The sequence below is a fragment of the Oxyura jamaicensis genome, chromosome 1 (genome assembly GCF_011077185.1).
Source record: "Oxyura jamaicensis isolate SHBP4307 breed ruddy duck chromosome 1, BPBGC_Ojam_1.0, whole genome shotgun sequence".
In the NCBI taxonomy this organism is placed as follows: Eukaryota; Metazoa; Chordata; class Aves; order Anseriformes; family Anatidae; genus Oxyura; species Oxyura jamaicensis.
Genome location: NC_048893.1, coordinates 34,367,234 through 34,394,401, shown reverse-complemented (window position 1 = coordinate 34,394,401; position 27,168 = coordinate 34,367,234). Strand labels below are relative to the sequence as shown.

The window sequence follows — 27,168 nt, the reverse complement described above, 5'->3', positions numbered from 1 at the left end:
TTTTTTTTTTTTTTTTTTTTTTTTTTTTTTTTTTTTTTTTTTTTAAGGGAAAAACTCCACACAGATGGTGGCTATAACCAGTGGCTGGCAGACAAGCTGATGGATGAGACTTTTCTTTGGCACCATGCAGCAGAGTATGCTTGGCAATGTGACTGTGGCAAACCTTTCATTAGCTCAGTTTTTAAAAGCTACCAGAGATAGTGTCAGCATAGTGTTTTCATATGAACTCTGCTAGCCATTTTCACCCAAGTAGACTAAGTGGCTTAATTGCAGTAGAGGCAGACCTCTAAGAAGAGCTGGGCTAGCATTTGCAGGATAAACATTTATCAAGAATTGCTCTTGTAATTTTAAAGTGGTTCTCTCAGGAGAGAAAACACCACATTAAATTAAGGAATCTGGGAAGGGCAGTAGTTAGCAGGATCTTTAGTGTATGTGTTGCCAATAGGTGGCAGTACAAAAATAATTTGTCCAAACAGGCAGCTCAGTTTTCTAACAATTCACCTAAGAACCTGTGCCAAGTTCCAAGAAATATCACAGCAAAACAAATGAAAAGCAACGCTGTAGTTTTAAGCTAAACTTATTCTCCAGTGATGTAAGTAGTGCATAGCATGCATTCTGTTTTTCTGGATTTTGCAAGAGCTCAAGGTGGCCAAGTGGCTTTTAATAGCTATAGCTGGAGTGCAAGGCATGGAAAGGTGCAAACAGATAAATAAGACCTCAAAGCCCTGTCAATAAGGTGTGCTTGTAGGGGCTTAGGAGATATTTGCACAGGAAGGAGTTATTCATATCATAGCATTACCCAAATCAAGCATAAAAGAGGTTGCATGGCCTCTGGCATGGAATGGGCTGCTCTGATCGAACAGCATGACTCTGGCTGGGCTCACTGCAGTGATTTGGCATGTGCCTCTCTACAGATATTGATCTGCTGATCTAGCAGGTATGAGAGGATTATCTTGACAGTCAGTGTGTGTTTCTTAGAAGGTAAGGTTGAAGGTTAAATGTTATTTTGCCAAATGCCATCTATGTCTTCCTTGCTTAATTTTTCTTTCCAAAAGATTTCTAACGCTCATGTCTGTTACAGGTTGCTGAATCCAGTAGCTGGGTAGATATGAGGCTGCTGCAGCTCCTTATTCCCAGTTTTTGTCAATGGTGAGGCTGAACATCTATGCTACTTAGAAAGTAGTTGAACATAGACAGATATGCATGCCATACACACTCAGCCAGCCACGCAGATCAGTGCAGACATAGCAAACCACCTTTCCTGGCAGCCATGTCCATACACACAGTAATCACTCAGTGGATGGGCCAATCCTTTTCCTCATCCCCAGCTGTCAGGACTGAAACCTGCTGGCAGAGAGAGCTACGCATACATGCATATATATGCACACACATACGTAAAATGGGTCACTCATAAGATGGTCTAAGACAGTCAGCCTGACTGGTAGCTGATCCGAGGTGCCCTCATGTCACCAGTTGCTTTCACTTGGATTTACAATGTTTGTGATCTCACTCCAGTTGCTTGTAATCAGATCTCTTATTTTACCACCAACTAATCTGGCTTGAATTTCCCTAGTATCAATGCATATCCACTCAGAGAAGAGAGTATGCACAAACACACAAAAAAACAAAAACCAAAACCAAAAACAAGCAAACAAACAAAAAAGGGGATAGAAATAAGATTTAATAAGAATGTAGCAGAACTTGCAGTGTTTGAACACAGGGCTCAGCTAGACAAATATACTAACTGGCCCCTGTTTATAATTCACTGGCCCTTTTTATCTTTACCCCTTTATTCGTTCATGCTCATTCCTCTCCAGTCCACCCTGACCCCCCTCCCTTTCCCGGCCTTTGGTCCTTCTGCTAAACATCCCATAGTGAGCCTCACGTGTTTCCACAAAATATCTGATGGAAAATTTTATGATCCTCAGATTCTGTTCCCCCTTCATCCAATAACAGGTCCAGTACTCCTGAAGGCAGTAACACCCTTTAGTCTGCAAGATTTCTGGGGAGGCAATTTATTGGGTTTACCCATCTCAGTGGCTTTCCCACCAGGCCCAGGAGCTGATCACTCCCCATGGATGACTCTGGGAGCACTGAGTGAAGGTGCCCTGTTGGTAGACACTGGCTTGTTGAGCTCCTCTGGTCCCCTGGGGCCTTTGTGTTTAGCTTTTGGTCATGCTGGCTAAAGGCATCATTGGCCACCTGGTGCACAAACACATGCTTTAAACAAGTTTTGGTGTTTCTGAATGCCTTTATTTCTAGCCTCTCAACTCTGGCCCGATCTCACCATGGGACAGTTTCATTGCTTATTGAAGCCAAAGTCCATTCCTTTGAGATCTGCGCACAGCCCTTTCCCAGTTATATATTCTGTAGCATGGCTGTGAAGCATCTTCGGTTCTAGTTATTTGGAAAATGGATGATCAAGAGACTTAAAGAGCAGCTTCTCTCTCCAGATGTTGTCTTTTCAAAGGAAAATTTGGTGTTTGTTTTCAGCTTTACAGTAGTTCTGAATTACCTGAATATTTTAAAAACCCATGGCATCAGGGGAATAGATAACTAAATAATTTTAATTAGTCATGTGAAATGTAATAATAAAGTAGAATAAGATAACATAAAATTATCATTTTTTCCTGCTGATGCTATAGTGCCATCCCATGTGTCATCTGGAAAGTAAAGCAGCATGAATGCATTTCCTGAGATGCACTACAACTGCAGCATGCCTCATGCCTCATTGTCAACACTGAGGACACAGGAATTACTGCTGTGTCTGAAATTGATTTTTTAGTTCACTGGCCAAACATTGTGAAAAAAAAAGGAAAAGTAGTTTTTTTTTTTTTAAATTATTATTATTATTTTCAACTAAAATAAAACATTTGGCTTTGCTTTGAAAAAAAAATTGCAGCTGTAAAAATACCTTAAGTTTGCCTTAGCATTTAAAAAAATAAAGTTACGAATTATAAAAATCATATAGAAACATTTTATTTATTTATTTATTTATTTTTTTACCCCTTCTGAGGATGTTTACTTTTAGATTCAATATGTACCCAAATTTGACTAGATTTCAGAAATAGTTAAATTGGTTGAATACTGTAGTTTCAGCAAACGAACTCTTCAATGAAAAACATGACACCTTCATTGATGGTTTAAAACATGATTTAATAGTCCTAATTTTTCATATTTTTCAGTCACATATTTAGGATATGTATTATCATTTGCTCAATCACTATAATAGATGCTAAATAAGCAATCAACGGAATAAGTATCTTAAGTTGCAAACCTAAATGTCACTTTCATTGACAATAAAAATTTTTAACTCTGTCTCTGAAATTCTGACTCAAAACCACTGATCAAGCCAGAATCATTGAGTTCAAAGGGCTTTGAATCTGATGTCCAAAGGTCATCCTTAGGAAAGTTCCTGACAATGCTCTTCAAGTGCTTCTTTGGGAATCTGTTGCTTGCTTCATGCCAGAGGTAATGAGATGAAGACTGGTATGGGAGACACCTCTGCTTTTTTGCCTTCTGTGCTGCCAGCTCTCCATCTGGCCTATGGAACAAATATTTTATGTACACATAATGAAATTGAAGCTTGGGTGCCTGAAAGTTTTTTTTTTTTTTTTTTTTTTTTTTTTTTTCCCCAAGTATACTATAAATAATGGCTGATCAAAGAAAAGATCTTACCTCTGACAAAATTCTTTGTGTTGCTTATGTTCTTAAATCACCACAACTGCAACAATATCACCCCTAGTACTAAGAGAGTATGATTAAACCAAATTAAGTTTCTTCTTTACCTGTTTTTAGGTATAACAGAAGGATAATGAAATTAATGAAATGAAGGAACTGGACAGTTTTTTTCATATCAAAGATCTTCATCTATCTTTTAATAGAGAAACTTTCATTGTAAATCTTGGCTTAACTGTGGTTGCACAGTATTTTAATTGCTTAGATGTGGCAGCTATTTACATTTCTTAAACTTCCAAAAAATATGCAACAATACTGTGCCTGTGTGCTTGTTTTTGAGAGAGATTTTGCAAGTTTATTTGTAATCCTTCCTATCTACAATGACACACTGAGACTGATGTGATATATTGAAATTGCTGAAGTGTAGCAGAAATATAACCTACATTTGTTTTCTATGTCAATCAGAATAAAGAAAGCAAATAGACTATGTGAACAAGAAAACCTACATTTTTCCTGGTCACCCTAGAGTCGGACATTGATTTAGAGCCTACCCTGGAAAATAGTACATCATAACTACTTTTTATTTTATTTTATTTTTTTTTAATATATATATCAGTACACTCCACCACCTCTCAGTTTAAAAAATGTTTTAAATATATTTACAATGACAGATCACTTGGTGGCAAAGGAGGAAGCACATCGGTAATCTGCTGAAATATTTTGTTTTCCCTTGTAGATGGTTATTAAAAACAAACAAACAAACAGAATCAACAACAACAAAAAACAATAGTTATGTTATAGTGCTTAATGTGATTACTCATGTGAATATGGTTTGCATAAACAAAGACTACTTATGTGCATAGTTTGAAAGACTGACTCACTATAGTATTTCATATGGGATATATTCCTGATTATCCTCAAGATAGGCCAATAATCCTCAAAAAGGCCAAAGTTTGATTATTAGATATAGTTTGGACCAAAACTCATAGTTAAAGTAATTTCTGTTTCTCTCCTCATTGGTGATCTGTTGCTTCTTGTTTAAACTCAAACTTTGTTTTTGTGAAGAGCTTTAGAAAATGCACAGATGCATGCAAATAAAGCTTTGTACATTTTACATAGGCTCACTGACCTCATAGGAATTACCTGGGATGTAATAAAAGAAGATACATTTATCTCACATAAGGGTGCAGAGCTTGTAAGCCGATATAGAACTGGTTTCTACAGGAGGAGGTGATCACGTGTCGGTGGCTGCCTGCTCCTGCTGCTTCTCTTTGGCTGAAACTGTTTCTCACTAGTCTCTGTACTCAGGTGTAGGAGATAAAGTGGTATAGACCTAACCCTACAAAAGAGAGGTCATTTTTCTGTCCATCTAAATCCTTGGCTTACATTTATCATTGTTAAATGGCACTGTTCAGGCAAGCAAGGGATCAGCATAGGAAAAGAGGTAATGTATTTTTTATTTTTCAGTACTGTTAGTCATTAGGTTGGCTTAGCTGTATTACCCAATTGTGCCTGTCTTTGCAGAGAACATATAAATGAGACATTATTATTATTATTATTATTATTATTTAATTTATTTGTACAGTGGCTATTACAATGATGGAGAGCCTGAATATAGATACGGTCTGTGGTTTTATTTCATCTAGGCCATGGCAACATGTTCCATTTTTTTAATGGTCCATGTATATGTATATACATTACCTATGCAACTTTCAGCAAAGAAAAGATTCAAACAGCCTAGCAGAGAATTGTCAGATTTGGTCATGAATGATCAAGTGACAAGGCTGAGAAATAGTGATCATAGTGATGAGTGGAATTCAGAAAACATTATTTGATTTAATGCTAGATTTATCTATGATGCTACAGTTAGGATAAATATATCTTTTTTTTTTTTTTTTTTTTTTTTTTTTTTTTTTGCGAGTTACGAAATAATAATCTGGAACAATAACTTGTCTTCTGGTCTGGAACAAACTTCTCACAGAAGTAAAGGAGTCAGAGCTATAATTTAGTGTGATATGTGCAGTGCAAATATGACTAAAAATTTCACTCATCTGAAGGAAAAAAATGCAAAGCTGTTGTGAAAGAACAAGAATAGGCAGAAATTATATATATTTAAAGTTATTTACTGTGTATGTTTAAACATGCTCTTTAAGGACTTTCAATGTTGTGTGCTGTTGCGTACAATGAGGAATAATAATTACTTAGCTTTATATTTTCTAGGATCATAATTGTGAGCACTGAAGTTTTTGTAGCAATAACACACTGATTAATGAGATAGCTATTCACAATTTCACTACATGAGAAAATGCTGTAAAAGTGGCAGGCTAATTACAGGATATACTATTAATGGGTAAGATATGATTATATCTGTTTTCCAAGGTGCATGCTCATATTACCGTGTTACATCTTCTGTAACATAATGTATACATATATTATATTATACATAATCATTGGGAAAACTTCACAGTCTGTACACATAGATATCTCTCATTCTCTTTCTTCAGTCCTTCTTCACATTGATTTCAGGCAGGATTACTTACATTAGCAGAGGATGCAGGACTGAGGGTTTGCAGTGGTTCTCAATAATGAATTTCTGAAGGATTCCAGAAATGACAGTTCCGTAAACATTTACTGCAAAGCAAGCAGCACACTTTGAAGTCTGCTTGGAGAAGAAGAAACAAAACCAAACTGCGAATCTTCCAAAGTACTATCTCCTTTTTGTAGAATGGTTCAGTGCCTTAATGAGGTTAATTTTTATTAGATTGTGGGAAATCCTTTATCTGCAGCATAGAAGCTTTCTTTTCATATGAATGTGACAGATACTGTACTTACTGCACAGGAACTTAATTATTTGATAGCATGAAATCCCTGCATTTGATAGCTGAAATCCCTGCATTTCCTCTCAAGGAATATTCATAGCATACTCTAGATGGTAAACAGAAACTAGAGGATGGCTAGCCTAGATTTTCAGTGTTTGAAATATGTATATACTTTAGTAGGTTGTTTTGTTTTTATACCAAGAAAATTTCAAAGCAGTTTTATTAATGACAGGACACTATCAGTAGTATATGGTTATTTTTTATTCTATCCCATTTTCACATCTCTTCATCCTTTGAAGTGCTTTTCTGTATTGCACATGAATATAAGTGACCATTTCTTCTAATGATAGTCTTTTTCCAATAAGAGCCTTTAAATATCTGATTTCCTGTTTAGTACAAAGTGAGTCTCTTTCAAAGGTTTTGTTTCAGAATGAACTTTTCTCTCAAAGCTTTTAAAAACAACTCTTTTAACTGGCTTCCATTCCAGATGGCTATTGGTGTACACAATACCAATATACTTAGCAGGTTTATTATGCCATTTCACATAATCATGGAAAGATTTGAGTTGGAAGTGACCTTAAAGCCCACCCAGCTCCATCCCACCTGCTATGGGCAGGGACACCCCCCACCAGACCAGGTTGCCCAAAGCCCCATCCAGCCTGGCTTTGAACACCTCCAGGGATGGGGCATCCACAGCTTCTCTGGGCAACCTGTTCCAGTGCCTCACCACCCTCAGAGTATTTTTTTTTCCTAATATCTTATTTAAATTTACCCTCTTTTAGTTTAAAGACATTATTCCTTATCTTATCACTATGCTCCCTAATATGCTCCCATTTCTGAAGTCTCCATTTCTGGAGACATGGTAGAGCTGTGTAAAGCTATGTAAGGAGACACTGAAAGGACAAAATTTCAGGATGACTGAGACACATCAGAATACAGGAAAGAACTGAAAACTAATACAGTCAAAAATTAAGTGGAAAGAAATTCACTACATTTTCTTTTAAGATTCAGTGTCTTTTTTTTTTTTTTATGTACCTTTCATAACACAAAAATCATTGAATTTTTTTAACATGTATGTGTAGAAAATGTGTAGTTGCCTTCCAAAATAAAAATGACTGTGAATTTACAGAAGCAGTATGTATTTGCTCTCATATATTATACATATGAAAGATATCCTAGATTATTTTTTTTATATTCACAAAAACAAAACCAACCTTTATAGTAATTGTATTAAAAAAAAATGAATTTACTTACTTGGATTTTTTTATTGGCAGAGCTACCTGTGGAATGGTTTGGAAAATAAAGTATATAAAAATATAAAAATATTCACTTAGCATCAAAGGTGTCAAAATATCAGAGTTCATATCTTCATATAAAAATATGCAAAGTGCTTCCCTTGCAATTGAATTAAAAATTATATATATATTTTTTTCTCCTAGATTTCTGATTTATGTGTTATATTTCAATATCTCACAATATGATGGATCATGGGTTAATTGTGTTTTACTGTGTTATATAGTTTTGTCTGTAGTACAGCATGATATGAGAGTGTAATCTAACCTGATGTAGCACAGTGCAGTGAGTGACTACAAAGATCACAGGCTGTTCTGTGGACTTTGTTCTACTGAAAAATGCATAATTGCCTGAATGAAATGTTTAGTAGTTTATGTTTTGTTAATGAAGACCCAGAGTCTAATTGTTGCCTGTGGCTTTTGTCTCTAGGCACATTCTCAGGGGCCATATCCTACATCAAGTATACTTTCCTTCCTCAGCCCTTTTGAGAGCTGATACTGTGCAATAACAGCTGAGCAGATCCAGTCATAGATGTTGGGCTCCTGAAAGCTGTTTGGTAGGGCCTTTACCTTGTGAAAACTCTCTATTTTGCCATTAGGGTGTAAAAGGTAGCTGTACCATTCAGTACGCAGGCTTTGCATAAAGCATCCAAAAAGTTAACCAGCAGATGAAATAGAGGGACTGCTAAAATACTTATTGTTTTGCATAATTCATATTCCTTCCTGTACAATGTTTTAGGTCAATACCAGTTAAAATTTCAGCTTCTTTCTCCATTCCTTCTGATGGAAATGAACTATCCCAAGAAATACCGTCTGCTTTTTATTTTCTTTACCAGTGACCACTGCAAGTTCTGTTAAAATTATTTTTCTTAATTCTGGATCGTTTCATAACTGACTGCTGAACCTTACCAGAAAACTGGTAAGTTTTCTTACCAGTCTTAACAAACTGGTTCTCTCACAGGACTCCAATAACATGACTCTAGAGCATCACATGATACTGGATAATGAAGATTGTCCTGTTGCCCCTAGGGCTTTGAAAAGCTTTGATTCCCTATGTTTCCAGATTACCTTTGCAGTGCCAGGCAGACTTAAAATGTGATTCCCTAGTTTGTTTTCTTGTTTATTTATTTATTTATTGGGATGCGGCTATGGAAAATATACAAGTGTTTATAGGAGTTCAGAAATTAATATAGTGTTTAGGTTAATTTTATAATGTCTCTTCTTCCCACTTTACAGGACTGTATGCAACCTTCTCCAATTGTTTGTTCTTTAGCCAGCATTTTCTGCCTGAGATAGTTAAAATACATTTGGAAAAGAAATCATCTTCACATTCTAGTGTTAGTGTCATTGTTATTCTAGTTTCATGCTTAGCAGGTTGCCTTACAGAGCCAAGTTTAATGATTAAAAAAAATATGATTAAAAAAAACAACAACCAAACAACCACAACAAAACAGAAAAACAAACATTATGAGCCTACCTTGCAATGTTATCAAGTTGCTCATCTTATTTTCACAGCTCACCATGTTAAAACCGGGACCTGTGAAGTGGTGGCACTCCACAGATGTTGCAATAAGAACAAGATAGAAGAAAGATCACAGACAGTGAAGTGCTCCTGCTTCCCTGGGCAGGTAGCAGGTACCACCCGGGCAGCTCCTTCTTGTGTTGATGGTGCGACTATTTTTATTGCTTCCTTTGATTGCATGTTTCTAGGGGGTTTTGTTAGCTTAGAGACACCAACAAAAAAGTTTATTATAGTTAGCTATTTAAAATAAGAGTAAGAAGGCTTCTGCATTTTGAAGGGCATGCCCAAGGTGAATGGGAGGAAGATGGGAAAAATGAATTATTTGCTATTACTCTGTGGAAATGCTAAGTGAAATTATTAGATGCCAGTGAAGAAGACCTCCTGAGAAGCTAAATTTGATATAACTAACAGAGTGCCCTCAGAGCTGTATGAAATTCACTTAATTGTTTAAACAAAATCTACATGAGTATATGATTTTCATATGCTGCAGACTTACATTTTATTTATATATTTTTCTTTATCATAAATCAGTAAACAAACAGAACAGAATTCTGCTTTTGTTCTGCCTTTTTTTTTTTTAAGTCTTTGTAGACCTATATATATATATATATTTCTGTTCACAGTACAGTATTAATGTTTTACTTAACAAATCTGGCATTGTATTTTATGTTTTAATTGGGAAAATACAAGTTCATTTTTCACATCTATTTCTCTGAAAGAGGAGCAGGATGGATTCACCCTTTACATGATCTCTTTACTGTTGATATGTTGTTGGTTGTCAGAGAAGCAGTAAATATGTCATCTTTGGGGAATAAATTTAATCAGCCTGTGCTAGACTATAGAGTAGATCAGGCAAAATAAACTAACTCAAAAGAAGAGAGCTGGCTTAAAACTTTGAAACCTGTCTGAGCAAGAAAAATGAGAGTTGGAAAGGAATGCTATGAAATTACTTTCTGAACTGCAGTAAATTAGAAAACAACAACAGCAAAAAGCACCACCACAGTACAGAAATTAACTTTGAAGCATGTAACACCTTGTGCAAATTGAGGCTTCATTTCTTATGGAGATTCTGAGCTGGCTGCAAATCACAGAACAGCTGTCACTTAATATATTTCCAATATTTTCCTGGAAATTAAAAGAAATGTTGCAATATAATGACATATTAATATGTCCATTTTGGGAACATGGTTATTTTCTTCTGTTGTAGCTTCAATAGTGGAGCAGAAATGGTGGTGCCACATGCAACCATGTCTTGAAGGGGAGGAATGTAAGGTTCTTCCAGATCGTAAGGGATGGAGCTGTTCCTCTGGGAATAAAGTGAAAACAACTAGGGTAGGTATGGTACCAAATTTACATGCTACCAACAGGTAAAAAAAAAAAAAAAAAAGTGCATAGGAAATTGGGTTCACATGGAAGACAGCAGTTGAGAAGAATAGAAAAGTGTGAGAAGAAACTTACTGGGATTGGACTTCCTGGTTCTGCAAACTTGTCTCAGCATACTTAGCAATTGCTTGATCATGGTAAGCAGTATGCCAGACCTTCTCAGGTGAGCTGTGGAGATGATAGAGTTGAGTTCTTTTTCAGCTTCTGGTAAAGATCACATGCATTATAGTCTAATATGTATTTCTCTCTGAAACCAGTTGCACAAAATCTATAGATCTTGCTAAGCTCTTTATTTACAGGATAGCAAACGAACATTTTATCAGTAACATGGAATTACCATGTTTCAACTTTGAAACCGCTGAATATGGTAAGCATTATATGTGTAATATAATACGATCTGGTTCTTTCTGTCTTGCATGACTGATTTACTACAGAATTTTGTCAAAGTTTCAGTAAACTCTTTTTCTCCATTTGACACTTTTTGTATCATTGGTTCAAAATGAGATTAACAGAAGAATATCTAACATTCATCAAATACAAAGACATAAAACAAAGTAAACCTGCTGTCACCTAAGCTTTTTAGTGCCTAACAGAAACACAAGATTAACAGATTCTTCAGATAAGCAGTAAGCCCTCAAACTTCCTAAAAATCCAGAATTGTATCTCTACATGGTCAATAGTTCTCCATCCACATAAAACATTAAAGATGCACTCTGAAGATACATATGCATGTGTGTAAGCATAAACATGTTCACCCATCCACTCCTCCACCTGTACTGGATGATTGTTTTGCTTATAGTTATTTAGTAATTGTAGAGTCAGGCTATAACTTGCTAGTGTGGTGTACATTCACCTACATTCTTCATGTAGGTGTTCTTGAGTGTCTATGTCATTTGAATGAAAGCTGTCTTATGTGGGCACTAAATTTCTGGTACACCTCTGTTGTAGTGATGTAGTGTGTACTGGCTGAATTATATTCCTTTTGTTCAACAGAGAGATCTGCATGTCTCTGTTTCTGTATGCATAAGTCTTTTGTCATTTTGACATTCTTCAAAGGAAGGATACTTCCTAGATGTTTGGTATACAATTCCACTCCTGTATCCTCTTTCAAACGTATTTCTTCTGAAGCTAACCTGACTTGAATTCTGCCCACATATAATCTAGTACATCTAGTACATCTAGTACAATCTAGTACAAACCTGAATTTATGCTTGTTAAATGTGTGCACGTGTAATACAGCTGAAAAAAACTTTATAACCATTGATAATGACAACAGAAATATGAAAAAATGTGTGTGTGTATGTGTGTGTGGCGTGCATGTGTGTGTGTTTTGAAATTTGTTGCAGTTACTACTACATTATATATGGCACTATTAATGTTAAAGAATGCATCACACTTCATATTTAATACGACTGTTTAACAAGCAGTAAATAAAAGTGTGGGTCTGTATTACCCTCCTGTAGGGAAAAAAAAGTCACAAAAGGTGGAGACATCAATAAGAATCTCCTTGAGGACATTTCTTCCTCCCATTTTGTCAAAATATATATATTTTTTCTTTTCTGTATTGGTCAAAGCTATGAAGTTCCACTTACCCTTAGGAATACAAAGAAACCTGACTCTTGTCCTCAAGGGCTAATAGTTCTGCTACAGACTTGTAGGTTTGGCTCTTTGCAGGAGTTAGTCTTTTCTTGTCCTCGATGGTCAGTGGCAATCCTTAGGACTCATTTTAGGGCTTTCCAGAAGCAATGCTATGAGAAAAAATTCCATCAGGTACACTGATTCAATACAATGGCCACTGTAACCTGCTTGCCAAACTATAAACAGTAAAAGGAAAATACTAAGCCCCTTAAATCCCCAGGCATTTATTTTGCCTTCTAGTTTGTCCAAATACTATGTGTTTCTCCCTTCTCCCTTCATTTCCTGTGCTGTTGCAATACTGTTTTGAGACATTCCCAAATTTGAATTAATATTTCTGGCTGACAGTTGGTCTCAGTCATTGTGGTAAGGGAATGAAGGTTTCTGTCTTTTGGGGTGAAAAATCTCAGGAGAGTGAGATTTTAAGAGATGTCATTCTGATGCTCAGGAAAATATGCATTGCTATTAGGAATGCCAAAGATTGTGTTGACAGTAACTTGTTTTCAAAAGCAAGTACTTTTCCCTAATATGTAGTGACTACAATTATTTTTGTAGATCCTCTTTCTGCTCTCCCAAGTCTATAAATAAAAGGAAAAATTCTAAAGTGCTTGGTGGTTTCAAAACCCTTTTTTTTTTTTTTGAGAAAAATATAAAAGAACTGTACAGAGAGTCGGTATTAAGAAGTCATGAATAATAACCTTCTGATTTTCAAATGAAACAACCCATATATGATTATCATGTAAAATGTAAAAGCATAAAGAAATAAAGGGAACTGAACAGCCTGGGTGTGTTAAGTATACTCCAGAGGAGCCTTGTGAAAGCCTTCCTGAAATGTCTAAGTAGGTCTATATTTACCTCCAAACATTTTATGTAAGTTTGCTTCCTTCATGTGCAGAAAAGGTAACCCAATTAACTGATGAAATATTACCTTCTCAGTTACAGGACACCAGATTCAAAAGTAGCACTTACATTTTCACATCTCAACCTGTTAATAATTAAGCATTAGAGATAAAAGCAGTAATAGAAAAGAAGGTATTTATCTTGTCCACATCTGTTAGCATATTTAGTCACAGCACTGTAAAGATTGATGACACTAACTTCTTGATATTTATCAGTCACTAAGCAAGAAGGCCAAATGAATGATGGGAGAAAAATAATTGATTTTTAAAAATGCAGTTTACTTGAGGTTTTGCATCTTTTTCAGATATGGGGACGTAATAAAGTTATATATTAATAATAAATTGGAAATAAAATGAACTTTATGGTACTCAGAATTCACATAAGAAAAATCAGGTGGCAATTCTTTACCTTAGAAATGCAAAATCATATAGTATGGAAAAATTAAAGTTTATTTCCTAATTTGTCTGCGTATTAATGGGAGATTCAGATGTTAGGGGTTAACCATGGAAAAATAATGACATTGAGGTAGGGAAAGCATGCATGAGCAAACTGAATACTAAGTAAACTTATGCTAGTTTAGTCTTGACAGTTTTGGGCCTGGGTAACATGCAAGTGGGGAAGGTTATAAAATAGAGTGACAATTTAACTAAAACACTATTTAAAAAAAAATATTATTTTTTTTCATATAGAAAAATGCATGTTCCTAAGCATTTTACCAAAAAAAAAAAAAAAAAGGATGTTCATGAATGCATTAGTAGAATTATGAAATATTAACTTTTATTAAACAAAGGAGCCCTTTACAAAGACTGGAAAGCAGTCATATAACATATCTGAAGAGAAAAAATAATGTTTCTTGTTTCTCTCCAGCATATGGTGTACCTCTTCCACATCTGAGGTCTCTGGTAGGGACTTTTTAAAGGGAAATACAAATGCTAGGCTTTACTTTTATTTTTAAGAACAGTATGTTGTCCACTATCTTACAGGCTTTGAGGCTTACCTCAAATAAGAGCACCAGAAGCTACAAGTGCCCTGTGTAAACGTACAAGCTGCAATGCTTCCTGGGGTCCTGGTTCTCTAGTCACTCACCTTGGGAGTAGATTGGAGCATGTCATAGCTCCTGGACAGCCTACAAGTCCAGGTGTCTTTTCTGCAGAAACTGGGATGCAGGAAAACATGAAATGGTGTACCATAAGTCTTACATTCAAATCCAGGATCTTTGACTGAGGAAGTGAAAAAATTCTCTCCCATTCATGCCTGGGAGTCGGGAAACGTCCCCGGACTTCAGTTCAGGGACAGTCTGAGAGTCTGTTTCAGAGAAGGTAGGCTGGTATTTTATGAAGATATAGGGAAATGTGTATTGATGTTTTTCATGTGAAATATTACCTTGTCCTTAAACTTTTAACTTGATTTGGTAGAACTGCAAGGGGAATAAGGCACAATTTAATGCTAAGTTCTGGCTAAATTACTCAAAGTGGAATTCATCTGGCTTTGTTTAGGATAGGACTGTCTACCTTAAATTGTAGGCTTTCTTATTAGTATTGGAGAGAACTGTCCGCTTCCAGAGGTCAATGTGTTCTGTCCTATGATAGGTCAGATGAATTATCTTTTGGATATGCTTATGTCTCCTTATAACTCTGAAGGAACATTATAGTGATTAGCCTAGGGTCTAACATTTAGATGTTATCTTTGAAAAGAAAGATGCTGTCTAGGACACTTTCTTTGATGTAGTCTTCAGTAGGAAGCTGATCAAAAACCTCCTTAATTCTCTGTCTGTTTGGAAATTTTTGGGCTTTGACCACTATCAAATGCAATATAATGTAAAAGAAGCTTCAAAACTCTTCATGTTCTGAAGACACAGCAATATGCTAAAAAAGTGAATCATACTCTGATGAGCAACATCACCAGTATCTATTATCCAGCAGAAATTGTTAACCAGTGCATATCCTTTTGGGACAGTCTAGTTTGTGTAACAATAAGAGTATAAATATACCAAAATGATCAGATGTATTTCATTGGAGGTGTTGATAATTAACCTCTGAAAATCTCTAGAAGGTGAAAGTGAACAAAGTAGTGCTTTCCTATGCACAAATACTAGCAGTATTTTCACACAGGTTGCATAAGGCCATCTTTTGGAAGTGTACGTGTAACTACTGGAATAGCTGAGTACCCACACTTTTTTGAGAGGCAGAAGGAACTGCAATTGTCACTCAGAAAACTAGGTATTATTTTTAATGTGTGGGGAAAAGCATAGTCCAGAACAGAAAGAAATCAATAGCTAATATATTACTATGTAACTATATGCCAAACCAGTATTAGAAATAGAGTACTGTAAAAAAAAATAAAAATAAAATAAATATTCCAGGGACAGAGAGAAATAAAAGAGAAATATTACAAGGCCAAAAATAAATCCATATTGAGTCCATTTATCTGCATTCCAAATCCAAATTTGCTTTCCAAATCAATACCAGAGATAGACGACTGGTGAGAAAAGAATAGAAGTATTGCCAGGATGTAGAGAAATCCATACTGAGAGTGTTTATCTACATTCCAAACAATATTGGAGAGAGCCTGAAGTCAGATATTTGTAATATTCCATTTAATCTAATTTTGCATTATGGCATCCAGAGTTTAAAGCAAACTAAAAACTGAATAACATTCTTGGAAGAGGAGAAAGTATACCATCCAAACATATAAACTGGCTGCGTGTGAAGCCAAATGGTGTTCAGCATGTGTATTCCACTACTCTGAATAAATGCAGTTCTCCTGCTACCTATAAATTCAGCTTACATTTTTACCCCGTCTTCTCTTTCTCACTTGCAGATGCTTGACTGTTTCTAAATTGATTACAGCTGCTGATAGAAAAGGCAGTAATTGTGTTTTTGTTTCAATTTATAAAATATGTTGTTCATAACTCTTTCAGAACAAAGAATGAAAGAGCTTCCTTCAGATACTTTTATGTAGTATTGCTTTGTAGTGGGCTAAAGGAGGAGGGCTGAAGGCCTGAGGCTGATTCCTGAGGTTCCCAGTATCAGAAGGCAACATTAATGGTGACTCAATTACCAATGCTGTCATAACCAACACATGACTAAGACAATGCAATAATAGAGAGATAAAATTTGTCCTGGGATACAAGAAGAAAAGGACATTTTTTTTTTTCTTTGAGCTTGATATCTATGTTAGTAATGCAGTTGTTTGTTGATCTTTGCTCCTCCCTATCAGCAAAAGATGCATTGTGTCTTTAAGAGGCAGCAGACAAAAAACAAAAACAAACAAAAAAATGTTACTTTTTTCTTCTGTCAAAGTTGAATAGAAATATTGCTATTGTGGTAGCTTTTTCCCTCATATCCTTATTCCTCTTCCTTCCTCCAAGCTTTTCAAAAACAGCACTGGTGATGACGTAACTAAAAAAGTCAGAAATTATAAGCATTGTGTATAGGGTATTTTAGGATGTTTCCGATAGGCTGCATGTACGGTAGTTGTGGTCAGTCTGTGCTAATAAGGCAGTGCATTTCTTGTGTGACATTTGTTACAGTGTAAAACTACTGTTAAACTCCATCACATGGAACACTTTGCCTTTTGCTTTGACCACTGTGAAACCTGAAGTACTTACAAGATAAATCAATTATGTGTCTGTAGTAAATAATTACAGGAAGTGTTTCTTCTAATGTGTTTAAGGAACTGTATTAATAAGTTTAGAGACTACCTTGCTTTAAAACTTCTATGTCCCCCTGCCTTACTTCAGTCTCTGTCTATAGACACCTCACCTTCTACATTAAGTTTTTGTGAAGATCAATAGGAATAACTCACAAATAGTGACTAGCTATACTTTGTGGTTCATAAAAAGCATGCAATTACAATAAACGTAAGTGTACAGACTGTAGCAAAATATTGGCCATTGAAAGGAGTGATTGCACTTGTGACAGCCTCTTTGTTGCTATGGTATCTCTTTCCATGCCTTTGGCTAATATGTCACTAGCAGAAATTTGCAGCTTTCTCAGCATGTTTCTCATTGCTAACTCAGAGACTCGCTGTATCTAATCTGTCATTAAAATAGTCATAAGTGCTATGTATACATTTCTTTAAAAATGCACACAAGTCTCAGGGAGCAAATGAACTGGGAATATAAACTGGATAACATTTTCTGAGGTCAAGCTAGCTTTTTGTATTTGTCAGTGATGATTGTTTTGATCTACCATCATGATTCTTTCTTACTGAAGAACTGTATTTTTTGTAGGATGTTGAAACACTGATTTTTTGGACACTTGGACATTCTGATGGAAATAGCATCCCTGGACAACACATGTTGTAGTTTCCCAATCATAGCTTTAAGAAAGTTTGAATGAATTACCAGTTTTCAGGGCTATGCAATTCACTGAATCCCTTAGAAATAGCTACTGTATGCCAAATTTACTTTAACGTGAAGTTGGCAGGCCTAGTTTTACCCCATGAAGGGGTTCCTGTTTCAAGTTTGTTTCAGGTCTGGTTCTGGTTCAAGTCTGTTCAAGTCTGAATAGGTTTCTGTTTCAATGCATTTAACATGAGTTTTGGCCCACAGAAATCCAGACAAGCCATATTCCTTGCCCTCCCCCCCTCCCCCCTGAAAATATATACTAAAAACCAAACCACAAAAAAAGCAAAACTAAAAAATATAAAACAAGTTATAATGAAAAGGGTTAGAGGAATGATTAAAAGGGGATTAAGGTAGTGAAAGAGGCCACTTTTAGTGAAAGAACATGCATAGAGAATTTGCCACAAGACTGGATAGCAGAGGTAGTACAACATGCTATGCAAATGCTTTGAGGCGGAAGTAATAGTTCAGTACTGAATTTTCTCAAAAGCAAGTGACCCTAAATACATGGAATCTAAATCATTAACAAAAGTAATTACAAAACTTAATGAAATGCAGAAGTTAGCAATCCAGTGCTGTTTGATGTCACATGCTGGACCTAGTTTCCAGTTTTGCCTTAATTATCTTTCATTTCATAATTACCACTTCTGCAATGTAAATATGAATGGACTTCTTGACTCGATTACCAGGTGGAAAAAGGATCTGTCCCAAATCCACTGAAATATGACAAAAAAAAAAAGAAAACCAACAAATACCAATTCCAATGCATTCCAGAAAGTTATGAAATAGGCTCATAAAAATTGGAATGCTGAAAATTTTAAGTTTTTTTTTTTTTAAATTTTATTTATTTATTTATTTATTTAAGTGTGAAATTTTATATACAAAATCATAGATTGCAAAAGGCAGTGAAGCTTGTTGAACACATCAAGATATGCAAACATTCAACCCAGGAAATTTTCTATCTCAAATTTTGTTTGGTTTGAGTCCTAAAGATATTGGTATTTAAGGACTGAAAGTTAGAGACTGGGTTAAGGGCAACATTTATAGGTACAGCTCTTTTGAGGAGAAGGATCTTGTTAGTGCATTACTTGAAAGAGAATAATTTTGAAAAACAGAATGGTATTTCTATTTTTTTGAAGTAGCAGAATTTAATTGCCTAGGTTTGCAAATTTGCTTTTTTTTTTTTTTTTTTTTTTTTTGTATTTTTTTTTTTTTTTTTCCCCTCTGCAAATTTTTTTTGTTTTCCTGGGTTTTTTTTTTGGGGGAACATGGGGGTTTTTTTTTTTTTTTTTTTTTTTTTTGAGCAGGTACAAATCATGAAAAATGAAATCTTTTGCAAACCTTTCATCACACTCATAGTGTTAGAGTGTTAGTACTATATGTTGTGGTATATACATTTTTATGAGGGGATAGTTTTCCCTAAGGTAAGACTGCAGCTAGCATCCATTGTAAAGAAGTAATTTAACTTCTCCAGAACCTGAAAATTAATGGAATTAATGTGAAATCAAATGAAAATATTTTGCCACTGCTAAAGAAAAAACACAAACGGATTCAATTGCATGTCATTAATTAAATAATTGCTGATTTTTGCAAGCATTACTTTCTTCCACGTGGGAATCCTCCAATCCATCAGTCCAGCTGAGAGGTTTTCTGCCTTTGTCCCAAAAGATTCTACTTGTGATTTTTTTTTATTTTTTATTTTTTATTTTTTTTATTTTTTCCTCCCCAGTTTTTCCTTTGCTGGCACATTTGAGCAAACTAACCTTCTGTCTGAAGAATAATTTTTTGCCTCTGTGATGGAAAGTAAGAATGAGTTCTGAAAGCTGTATGTAAATTACTGTTTTTCTCCACTACTCTACAAAGTAGAAAAGGTCTGACACCAAAATCAAAGAGGTTTCCACTCTCATTTGCAGTTTCCTTGCCCTTTCAGAGCTGTGCAGAGGATATTCTTTGAATATCTAGCAGTCCTTTTAAACTTTCATGGGAAATCTTTGTCATCTTCTAGTACCTCGTAAGTTACCATCTAGGAAGATGTGAGTCATGCTGGGATGCTCTAAAACTAGTGCCCTTCCTCGTCTCATCCTCCTTTTTGGTCTGTGAGGGCTTTGGATCATTTCTGCAAGTCAGAAACATTACATTTCAGCTCAGAGGGATAAGAGTATTCTGAAACTTGGCATTACATACTAAAATAGCTGCAGGCAGAAGTCTTGTCTCTATATGGGAGAGGCTTCACAAACTATACATCACTGATCATCTATAGAAATGATGTGAGGGGTGGAAAAGTGACCTCCAACTGTCCAAAAGGTATTACTTTCAATTCTCCCAAATCTCATAATTTTCTTGAGGTATTTCTTTACTCATCTGGACTATTTATAGAAAACCTCATATGTTCTACCCTGTTTCAGATCTGTTTTTCTGCCTTCTAATAGTCAGAAGGAAATAGATGGTAATGAATATCAATTAGAGAAAGTGTCATACAAAGCATTATACACAGTCATCTTGTGGAGTAGTGAAAAGCTCTCAATCCAGTTGGAATCAGATTATTATTATTACAGTAATGAAGACAGTCTTGTCCTATCAAGGAAGAATTCAAATTTAAGCAAAAAAATGTATTTCAGGCAAGAATAAGTGAAAGACTGACCTCTATGACTAAATTAAAAAAAAAAAAAAAAAAAAAAAAAGAAGAGGAGCAACATCAGATTTATTTCCATAAGAATTTTAAAATTTTTCATGTTTTCATAGCTTATCATTTACTCCTTCTTTCACCTTAATGAAGATCATGTTCATCTCAGGAAAGACACTACAGCTGTACATAGAGAAAAGACTCCAAAGGACTTTATATGTTCTAAAAGTAGATGATGAGCCTTCTTATGCTGCTTTCTTATACATTATTAGCATGTACAAATGATTTAGTCTCAGAAACTACAGTCCTAATGACTAGTCCTAATGACTATCATTGAACACCTTCCATATCTGCAGTGAGAAATGTCATAGAGTTCTAAAGTGGAGATTTGGGGTAAAGCTATGAAATATCCAGTTCACCATGACTTCTTTGTATCATGTGACCATATGACCTGCATTATTTTGGCAAGACCTCTAAAACCAGAAGTGAATATGTCTCCCAGTTTATGAAGATGGATATGATATCAAGTGAACAATGAATTGTGTCTAAACAACCTGTATCTATACACTCAGTACAAATAGAAGATTCAATAATTTGAATGGAGCCTCAGATTTTAATAGGTCCAAAACTGTGCCTCTTCAGGTTTAAGAATACCAGGAAATATTTTACTAATGCCAGAAAGAAGAACAGCTTTTTCCTGCACCTTGAATTCAAGCTTTGTGGCTCAGCAACACATCCCTATTAGGAGACTAAAGGATTTACCTCTGCTTGTTCTTTTACCAACTTTGGCAAATGCAGTGAAAAATCACAGTTGTTGTTCTAGAATTTTGAGATCCCTCTCTCCTGCCTTGTTTTTAGAACAATATTGGAAAAGAAAAGCAAAGCATATTTATTATCTTCAAGGCATCTTTCTAATTCCAGTTGCCAATAATTATTGTTCAACATTATGTACAAAAAAGGAACAAGAAACTTTTTTTCTTGAATGCAACTTGTCATCTTTGAAGCTGATGACTTGCAAAGCCAATTTATTCTGGACCGTCATTCAAGAGATTGCTATTCCAGAGTCCTTTTTATATCTCTTGACCTTAAATCACAACATTTCTACTTACATTCCAGAAATTTTTGAACCTTTCGATCTTTCCTTCTTTACTTGAGATTTTAGAATGCTGGTAGCTAATTGTGATTAGCTACTCTGATTCATTCATACTTATCTTGTCTTGGGTTGTGTACGAGTCAGGGGATAATGAGAAGACATGGGTATGAGAACTCTTTAAGTTCTTTAAGAAACACAAATTAAATGGAATACCAAAGCAGGTTCTTAGTTAAATTTATAGAGTTTGTCTTTTCCTTAGACAGAATATATCTTTTCTGTGTACTATGAAGTCCTAAAAAATAGTATTAAGGTGATCCCCAGTACACAGGAGTTATAGAAAGTTGTAACTTTCACTTGGAAATTTCCGTAATACTCAAGTAAGAAAATATTTCTGCTCAGTTCATGAGTGATGACAGTAACTAGCACCAGTTTATTTTGAGTTTGGGAAAAATGCCAGGGAAGACCATCAAAGCCATCATTTTCTGAAATTAATATCAACGTGATATGCTATCTGCATCCAAGAATGTCACAGAAACTTGTGACTTATACATCTAAGAAGTGCAAAAGAATGACAGTGAAATTTGTTGTCTACACTACTTCAAGCATGGATGGTACATTCTCTCTGTTTTGTGCTTTATGCATTTATTTACTTTATTTAAATCAACAATAGTGGTTTCTCTTTTGCATTCTTTTTCTCTAATGACAAAGATGACAATGATAATTAGTTGGGAGTGAGCAAGCATACCTCTGACTACTTCCTAGTGAACCAGACTTTACATATTTTTCCCTAGGCAGTGAAAGATCATACTAATTGTTCATCTATCACAGCTCTTGGGTGAAAAGCCTTTCAATCTTCACTTTTCCTTTCAATTTTCACTTTTCTATTAAGGATGACAGGGATTTTTCTGTTATCCTTCAAATCTGCCACCTTTCTTCTGTTTCTTAACTGATTAGAATGATAGTGTGATGGGTACTCAGACTGGAGAAAGGTAAAATTAGATTCCCTTAAAATAATTTTATATTCTCTAGATGGGTACCCACTACTCTGTCAGCACCCACTACTTTACCTGAAATTTCTCTGAACATGGGAAAGTCTCTTCATTTGGAGATTCTAAATGGATAGAAAAAGAGAGGAATATGATCGAAGTGTTTCAAGTTGATGCCTGATTCATAGTTTTTAAACATTTTTATTTTTATTTTTCCTGCCTGGATATTGCTCTGCTGTTTTCTAACTTGTTTTTTTTTAGTTGTCTTATATTCCCTCAGCTGTGGCAGTATTCGTGGAGCCAAATGTGAGTGCACTACCTCAAAATGCCAGCAGTGGAAGCTGGTAATCAAGTGGGGAAAAATCACCAAAGGAATCTCTGACGCTTGGGACAAAGGCAGAAAACACATCAGTACTGCACTAGCAGAGCAGCAGGTACCCTCATAGAGAAGATAAAATTACAGGTAAGGAAATAATTTATGTTTCTATTTTGATCTCATCCATTCAAAATCCCTGGATAAATAACACACATAGGGATAACACATTACTGGGGATAATTTGAAATTGAATCTTACCCAATTTCTGGAAAAATACATTACAAGTTAGAAATACATTTTACCTATTAGGCAATTTAAAACCTGACTTTTTTTTTTTCCTTTCTTTTTTATTTTTATTTTTTTATTATTATTATTTTAAATATTAGAATATTAGTCTGTGAGGTTTCCCTTTCCAGTCAATAAAGTGGGCATTTCTTTAGGTTAGTGAGATAAGATTTAGTGAAAGACAAAAAGACTCTGTTCCCATCTTTGCTTTTCCCTTCACTTTTCTCACAGCTGGTAGGGTAGTATGACTCCTTATAATGCTTGTTTACCTATCTGTGAAAAGGAATGAGTTTATTTTTATCTTCCATTTGAGGTGACTAGATGGTGTAAAAGAAAAGAAAATTACATTTATTTAATTAATTGTCTTGCAGTCTTTTATGCCGCCATGCTGCAGTCCCACTGTGGAGTTTTGATCACCACAAAAACCACAAGAGGATATATCCTTGTCTGAATTACAACAGCTATTATCTGTTACAGAAAGTAAAATAAGGTTTATGTTTGTCTTCTTTCAATGTAAAACTGCTGCCTGTAAATGAAAATTTTTGTGAAGGTATAAGAATTTTAACATAAACTTGATTTCTCTGCTGAGTTATAGAATTGTTGAGAAAGTTTAGTTATTTGCATGATTGTGGCACTATTTTTTGGAAAAAATAATAATGAAATACATTTGAAAAACTAATGAATTAGATTTATCCTTGACATAACTCATATATCTTCATCAGCTATACACTATAATAATTGTCCCAGTGAGTTGTATCAATTGAGTTGGTTTTGTAAACTATCAGGTTCAAGGAAATATAAATCTAGAGCCATATTTACTTGTTTTATAGTATTTAAATGTGTACAGATTTTATTAAATGAACACTCTATCCAAGTTATGAGTTTAAGATTGTAATAGAGATTTCTAATGATCTACAGCAGGACATTTAAGTTTAAAGGCATAAAAGAAAAAAGAAAAAAAAATGAAGAAGAAAATAATTATCTGTTGTAAGCATTGTTTAAAGAAATTTAGGTCCTTTTCAGAATAAATCTTTATCAGCAGGTCCAAAAACTATCTCAAATATCTATATCGGGAAGTAGCTGCCAGAATTGAATAGCGTGTTTTGAAATGTGAAATATCATCTATTCTATTATGATATTTCCTGTAGCTTAATAGCCATAGAAATGACTATAAGTAGAGTTCTCCTCAGAATGATAAAATTTTTCAAACTTTATATATATATATATATTTAATATATATATAGGAAGAACACACTCAAATCTTTCATTTAGAAGAAAACACATTCTGACCTCATGCCTCTTTTCTGTGTCACAGGTCTATTCATGGACTTATTTGCAAATACCTTTTTAATTACTGTTTTATAATAGTTGTGAATTGCTTATATGCTTGCATAAGTGAGAACCAATGCTACCTATCCACTTCTATTTGATTTTGGTGACAAATCAGTGAGTTTGAATTTGAGTATGTTTAAACCTTTTCATTTGAGATTATTGTTATTGTTTGGGGTATTTTTTGAGACCATGTTCCTTTGCTAAGTGAATTTACTCTGGTTCTGAAATGTTTTTTTCCTGTCTTTCTGCACTTTTACTTATAAGTTAATGAAAATTCCATCTATCCCAGTTTTGTGTTCTATAATTCCATAATAGTGTAGTACTTGACATGTGTTTGTTTCTTAGGCAAACGTGTAAAACTCTTCAAGTCCGAATGGAGAAGTAGAGAAAGGAGGTTTCTGCTGTGCCTGATGACAATTTTTGATTTTTCCACACACACAAAATATTCTGGCTCCACGTTGGAGCACTAGTTGCACTAGTCTTGGTCGGATTCTAAGGAAGGGCCAGAACGTTCGTTGAGGAATAAAGAGTCAAACCACTCCAGAAAATGTGATCCAGCCCTGGTTTATTACTCACAGAGCAGCAGGTGTGTACAAATACAGGTTTACACAGTATTAACAGGAATTGTTGTACCTTACTCTTCATTGTAGTTACTGAGTTTGCTACAGATGCCCAATCATTGCTTATTTGGGCAGAACTCTAGGAGGGTGGTTGTGCTGTTAAGCAGCTCCAGTGCATCAGTCAGATGCTTTTGGGAGCCTTTAAACTTCTTTCTTCACTCCCTCTCCTTTCAAAGGTAGATCCAATTGATGAATGTGTGTTTCCCATTCTCATAGGAAAGCATGAAAAGAGAACAGTGCTTAAAAGGGAAGTACTTGGTACATTCAGCTAGGTGGTGCTTCATAGTTGAAAGTTCAGTATTTCATATTGGATTACTTACAATTTAGAAAAAGATGGGAAAGGGGATTTCTACTATATCCCTATGATATAGTAGATGTTGTCTGTTTAATCTTAAAACCATGCTTAAGATGAAGAACTTGGTTCTTTTCAGAAGTATATGCCATGTTCTAAACCACTTTACTTCTACCTATTTTTCCAGACCTAGCTGTGAGATCGCTTGGCACATGCTTAGTATACATGGAGCAGCTGGAAAGCTCAATTTACATATGAAAGCCTTTTTTGTTTTCCTTATAATTTTTAACAATGATTGTCTAGGTCTGCATTTTTAACCCCCAAAATTTCCTGCTGAAATCATTAAGAGTAGTGGAAATGAAATATCTGTATCATGAAATACAGAATTATACTTCAAATGGCATGGTGTGCAGTGAGTTTTCAATATTTTGTTTCTTTCTAATGAACAGTCCTATGCATGAGAATTATCACAAATGCAATTCTGATTAGTCACAGTGTAAAAAAAGCAAGGAAGAATTTTAGAACTTTAGAGTCTGGTACTTATCAAAACCATTAAAAACTTTGGGGCCATTTAACTCTACTGGGAAATGCCCTGTTTAATTAATAAAATGAGCTAGAGATGTTTTCCAAAGGACATACCTGAAGATCTAGAATTCTAAAGTGCTCTGTTACAGGGTTTCATGTTTAGACACATTTTTCATACTGCAGTGCCTAAAATAAACTTGAGAGAAACAATTAATGCTTTTGAGTCTCGATATCAAAAGATAGGTATGGCTGAAATATTATAGGGAAGGAATAAAACATTTGACATTGAAAAGACTTGAAAAAATGTCTATCAATACTTAACCCTCACTGAAGGTAAATGCATTCATACAGTTGTCATTACATATGTTTTCAAAACTGCTCAGAAAACACTTAAATTTTGCCTCTTGTCATTAACCCTAGCAAAATAATGGTCTGTGATATAGAAAAAAAAACAATATAGAAACAATGCTCAGTTCTCTGCTCCAGATACTTTATCAAACATATCCCTGAAATACGGCTGAACCACTTTAACTATTGTCAGACTTTTGAAATGGTTCTTTGTGCCTCCAGAAATGATCATAGACACCCAAATCCACACCTATCTACTGTTAAGTGCATATTTTTGCCCTGTTGCATTAATTAGAAAATAAATTAAAGGATTTTCATGCTGTGAGGAAATTGTGAGCCTGTTCTTTGTTTACATTTGCTAAGTACTTTTAAGTATCACAGATACAAGGTAGCACCTTCCAAGTTAAGAATGTTGATCTGTTTCAGGAAATACACATGCACAAGTTGCAATGCAAATTGTCACTTGCCTTCATAAGCCACATATGAATAACAGTGTGTGACAAACACACTGTATGGATTTTGAAGTCACAGAAACTAGTAGGCTTCCATCTGTTCAAAATATTCATTTCCATCCTGGACTTTCATTTTCAGAGAGCATACGAGGACAGAAATCCATTGTCAGATATTGAAATCCATATGTCAGATTATATGGGCACTTCTGGGCATTTTAATATTGATATTAAGCTTTCACTACCAAAACACGTTGTTTCTGTCATGGAAAAAATGACTGATATAACTCTCTTCAAGTCTATTCTGTTTTAGGAAATATTTGCTAAAAAATTATTATTATTATTTTTTTCTGACTGTGTTACTGATTTTTTTTTTGGGTGCTTCTTTATGTTCAATATGAGAAAGAATATAAAAATAAGGACACAAGATACATAAAAATGAACTGCATAAAAATAAGGGCTTTCTTGGTACATGATCTCTGTCTAAACTCCAAGACGTGTCTTGGAGGACAATCTATAGCTAGGCATTCTCATAATGTGTTGGTTTCTTTAAAAAATCATTTAAGGGATTCTTGTGACATTCATTGTATTTAGCTTGTCTCATGTTCTCCATTAAATATATTTGTGAGAACCTTTTCAATTTTAAGAAATACCCCCACCATTTTACCATTTTTGTTTTCCATGTTTTTTTTTTTTTTTTTTTTTTTTTTTTTTTTTTTTTT

The 27,168-nt window shown here is 34.8% G+C and overlaps 1 protein-coding gene across 7 annotated transcripts in view; it reads left to right on the top strand.

Moving 5' to 3' along the window:
* Positions 1-27,168, top strand: part of TAFA2 (TAFA chemokine like family member 2) — a 198,946-nt gene that overhangs the window by 164,340 nt on the left and 7,438 nt on the right. The window contains exons 3-6 of one of the 7 annotated variants that reach the window (XR_004752689.1): positions 9,305-9,457; positions 10,519-10,643; positions 23,252-23,370; positions 24,558-24,798. Coding sequence is in view for 3 of the 7 variants with exons in the window: in XM_035332550.1 (XP_035188441.1) it covers positions 9,305-9,457; positions 10,519-10,643; positions 22,560-22,589 (308 nt within the window). In the remaining 4 variants the exon portion in view is untranslated. Of the gene's footprint in view, positions 1-9,304; positions 9,458-10,518; positions 10,644-19,306; positions 21,080-22,540; positions 22,743-23,251; positions 23,371-24,557; positions 24,799-27,168 lie in introns of those variants that run through there. The other 6 variants (XR_004752687.1, XR_004752688.1, XR_004752699.1 and 3 more) reach the window with 6 other exon arrangements.